The sequence below is a fragment of the Triticum dicoccoides genome, chromosome 1B (assembly GCF_002162155.2).
Source record: "Triticum dicoccoides isolate Atlit2015 ecotype Zavitan chromosome 1B, WEW_v2.0, whole genome shotgun sequence".
NCBI lineage: Eukaryota > Viridiplantae > Streptophyta > Magnoliopsida > Poales > Poaceae > Triticum > Triticum dicoccoides.
Window position 1 is genome coordinate 288,911,205 of NC_041381.1, and position 4,514 is coordinate 288,915,718.

Here is a 4,514-nt window from a genome sequence, read left to right on the forward strand (position 1 = left end):
GACCGCGGAGTTGCACACTTTTGTCGGCATAGTCGCACACGCACGATGACAGAGCTACACACTCCCGTCGGCGTAGTAGCTCACGCACTTTCGCGGAGTTGCACACTATCATTGAGATAGTCGCACACACATGGTAGCGGAGTCGCACACACACGACCGCGAGTTGCACACTCTCGTAGGCATAGTCGCACACGCACGACCGCTGAGTTGCATGCTCTCGTCAGCATAGTTTCTCACATGCGACCGCGTAGCTGCACACTCGGCCTAGCAGCTCACGAACGAGAGTTGCACACACGTAGTGGCATAGTCGCACACACAACCATGGAGTTGCACACTCTCGTCGGTGTAGTACCCCACGCACGACCACGAAGTTGCACTTTCGTCCGCATATAGTCACACACGCATGGCCGCAGAGGTGCACTCTTGTCGGCATAGGTGTCCACTCTCGTTGGTTGTGAGAGTTGCACAAGCGCGATGGAGTAGTTGCTCACATGCGGTTGCGGAGCACACCCTATGTTGCTCACGAATGGACTGCGGAGTTGCACATTCTCATCTGTTAGTTTCTCATGCACGGCTGCAAGCTCTCGTTGTTATAGTAGCTCAGGCACTACCACGTGAGTTCCACATGCGCGGTGGCATAGCCGTACAATCATGGTTGCAGGAGTTGCACACGCGCAGTGTCATAGTCACACACGCACAACCACGGAGTTACACGCTCTTGTTGGCATAGTTGGCCGAGACAACATATGAAGTTGCACATCCACTGTTAGGCCGTTGGCCAAGATAACGAACAGTGAAAACTACACATCTGTGGGTCGAGGGAAAGTTGTACATCAACTTCTATGCAGTTGGCCAGGGCAAGAATCTACGTTGCACATCTCACTAGTAGGGTATAGTCTGGGGTGGAGGCGTCATCCATGAAAACATCATGTACACGGTACAAGGAAAAGTTGTACATCGACTGTTAGTTAGTTGCACATTGACTACTAGATAGTTGCACCAAACGGGGAGTAAGCCGCACACATAAAAGTTCATCGAAACATGCTCAAGCGGGATCTAGTTTCGAAGAGCACATCCTGGCAGTTACAACGGTAAAAGCGGATCTCAATTTCGATGTTAGGTTCAAAAGTTATGACATTTAAAAAAATGAAATGTGAATTTAATGTGTTCACACATGTTCGCGTCCGTGAAAACTGCATGTCCACGAGTTGGGGAAAAGTTGCACGTGAACTGTGAGGTAGTTACACATCGACTACTAGTCAGTTGCACAAAACGGAGAGATAATCGCACAGAAATAAATTCGTCAAAACATATTCATGTAAGATATAGTATTGAAGAGCACGTCGCGGGGATTCCAACGGTGAAAATGGATCTTAATTTTGATATCCGGTTCAAAAGTTATGGACTTTTAAAAAAAGTCTAAAACCCAAATTAAATGCGTTCACCCTTGTTCACATAGATATCATTTTTTCTTTTCCTTTTTCACGTGATACTTTTCCTAATATGAATTACTCCCTCCGTCCGGAAATACTTGTCATCAAAATGGATAAAAAGAGATGTATCTAGACATATTTTAGTTTTAGATTCTTCCCTTTTTATCTATTTTGATGACAAGTATTTTCGGACGGAGGGAGTATGAGACAAAAGTATTTCCATATATGACTGGCCACTCCGAATGACTAACGAGCCTACGGCCACTCGCTAGATGCGTCCTATGTTTTTAGGTTAGTTTACCTTTTTTTAACGGTTGATTATGTTAGTTTACCTGCCGTTTTTTTAGAAACACTGCGTAAGTTCTTTGGTGGTTAAAATCGTGGCCCAACCGAAAGAAACATGGTCAGGTCCATGGTGGTTTGAAAGCCCATATGTGTTGAGCGGAAAATAGACAGCAGCTTCCAGTAATATCGGGCCAGCGCAAAACGCTCCGCAGTTTCCCGCTTCCTTTTTTTTTTTAAAACTTTTTTCACACTGCCGCCAATTGTTTTGTCAGTCCCACCGCGCGCGTAGTTCAAACCCCCCAAAAACATCAGCGCGCCAGAAATTTCGCCGGTTTCCCTCCCAACTCCCCCCTACCGCCCCCCACGCCCCGCCTCCCCACCCCACCACTCGAAATAAATACAGATAGCAAAACCGCTGAATAGCGCAAAGAGGAGAGAAGCACCCAAGCCCAAGTCAGTTCTAAGCCTTGTAGCTGCTCGACCTAGAGAGGAGAGAGGAAGCCAGGTGAGGCAGCGGATCCCCGGCGGTGTAGCTTGAAACCTCTTTTGCTTGCTTGGTTTTGCTGATGGTTTCGGTGGGTGTGCAGGTAGGAGGCTCTGCTGCGAAGGGAGATGGCCGGGAAGGGAGGCAAGGGGCTGCTTGCGGCGAAGACGACGGCGGCCAAGGGCGCCGCCGACAAGGACAAGGACAAGAAGAAGGCGCCTGTGTCCCGCTCCTCCCGCGCCGGGATTCAGGTTTGCCCGCTCCCCAATTCCCCCTCTCTCCTCTCTCTCTCTTTCTGATTTTAATCGATAGTTCTTATTGTGTCCCGCTCTGCCCGCGCCGGGATTTAGGTTTGCCGGCTCCCCAATTCCCCCTCTTTCCTCTCTCTCTCTCTCTCTGATGTTAATCTCTAAGCGTTTCCTGCCGCGGATCTAGTGCCATGTTGCACCTTATGTTTTTACGAGATTTGTTGTAGAATCTTATTGTGTTCCGTTGTCTGTATTGATTATCGATTTGCATGAGTAATGATTATCGGTTAGCCGGTTCTTTTAGGCTGTCTCCCCCATCTTAGTCGTGGTTTATTTGTTCTATTGTAAACTATGTCAGATCTATGTTTTGCACTCCTGCAATGTTATGACAGTATACTGATTGTAGGCTTCATTACCATGCACTGGCAAAAGCCCTATATTTTATTGATCTAACTTGTAGCTGTACCTTTTGAATTCTACCCACACTTGTACCGTACTATTGTGTGATCCGTTTACGATTTTTTCTATATATTAATAACATTGCCGGAGATAGGCATGTGTTTTTGTGATGCAAGCATTGCTGTCTACTTGGTTACTTGTGCCATTCGAGGGAATGCACTCTTCCATGTTATCAACTTACTACTGATGCTGCAGGATTCAGCATCATGAGCGCTCAATCTCACTTGTTCTGTGTTTCTAGATCATTCACTTGTTCTGTATTTGGCACAGCTAATATATAGTTTCAGCTTGGGATATCCATTATCAGAACTGATGTCTTTACTGTTCATATGTTTGCATGTTTAAATTATGACCTCGTCAATGGCTGATCATGACCTGCTCGTGTGTTTGCACCATGCAGTTCCCGGTGGGCCGTATACACAGGCAGCTCAAGCAGAGGGTCTCGGCTAATGGCCGTGTGGGTGCCACTGCCGCTGTGTACTCTGCAGCAATCCTTGAGTACCTTACTGCTGAGGTCCTTGAGCTGGCCGGCAACGCCAGCAAGGATCTCAAGGTGAAGCGTATCACCCCTCGCCACCTGCAGCTTGCGATCCGTGGAGATGAGGAGCTGGACACCCTCATCAAGGGCACCATCGCTGGTGGTGGTGTCATCCCTCACATCCACAAGTCCCTCATCAACAAGACCTCCAAGGAGTGAATGAAATGCAATAACGGGTAGTTGTTGTGTGTTGTATCTTCGTGATCCCCTGTTATGTTGTGCTATCTGTTATGTGTTGCTATTATCACAACCTGAATAGGTTGTCTGAATTTGTGATGGGGCTAGCTTTCGGTAACTTGTTATTAGGTAAAGACTTGGCAAATGTAATCGTGATATGGAACTGCTCATATTTGGTTTCTTGAAGACTAGACAATCCTTACTATTCGTCTTCATGGATATTAACTTTTTTATTTTTGTTGGTTTCGCTTGAGATCACTGCAACTGGTCTGCCTGTTGGCTGGATGCTTCGTTAGATTATGTTTATGGTTTCTCTTGTCAAGAACAAATTCTTTGACAGCAAAATGGATGTACAGAGATGGATTTAGAAATGGAGGAGTAATTTATTTGTTGTGTATGATTCAACCATAAAATTTATATATTTTCAGTGTGGATTCATATATGCTCAACAAGTTACCCCTAGTTGCACTTGCACTTATTTATGTTGAAGTTGTTGACGTATATCTAGAACGTTTACAACATGTGTTGCCGCACATCGTCCTCATCATCCATAATCATGTTGTGAAAGATTACAAAACATGTCATCAACTGCACAATATCATTAGATCCCACATCATTGCAGCTCCATGAACAAAACCCCCAGGATGCCGGAGCAATCTGAATGCCCTATCCACATCTTTCCTAGCACCTTCTTGCATTCTTGCAAAATGACATTATTTGTTACCTTGGCGCTTAGATATAGTCTTCACAAAAGCTGTCCACTGGGGACAAATACCATTGGCAAGGTACTATCCATTTTGTAGTTATGCATGTTGACAATGTAGTTGCATGCTGGAGTATCACCATCACAGAGTCTCTTGAACAACGGAGATTACTGGAGCACATTGATG

The 4,514-nt window shown here is 45.9% G+C and overlaps 1 protein-coding gene across 1 annotated transcript; it reads left to right on the forward strand.

The window, feature by feature from the left end:
* Positions 1–2,084: 2,084 nt before the first annotated feature.
* On the forward strand, positions 2,085–3,839 carry LOC119331525 (probable histone H2A variant 2). Its single transcript, XM_037604695.1, has 3 exons — positions 2,085–2,223; positions 2,306–2,453; positions 3,310–3,839. The coding sequence occupies exons 2-3, from the start codon at positions 2,331–2,333 to the stop codon at positions 3,604–3,606; spliced, it is 420 nt and encodes a 139-aa protein (XP_037460592.1). The 5' UTR covers positions 2,085–2,223; positions 2,306–2,330; the 3' UTR covers positions 3,607–3,839.
* Positions 3,840–4,514: the final 675 nt, after the last annotated feature.

Excerpts from the sequence above, each read along its gene's own strand:
- LOC119331525 (XM_037604695.1), top strand. The coding sequence starts at position 2,331 with ATGGCCGGGAAGGGAGGCAAGGGGCTGCTTGCGGCGAAGACGACGGCG. Across the intron at positions 2,454-3,309 it reads CCTCCCGCGCCGGGATTCAG|TTCCCGGTGGGCCGTATACA; the intron begins GTTTGCCCGCTC and ends TGCACCATGCAG.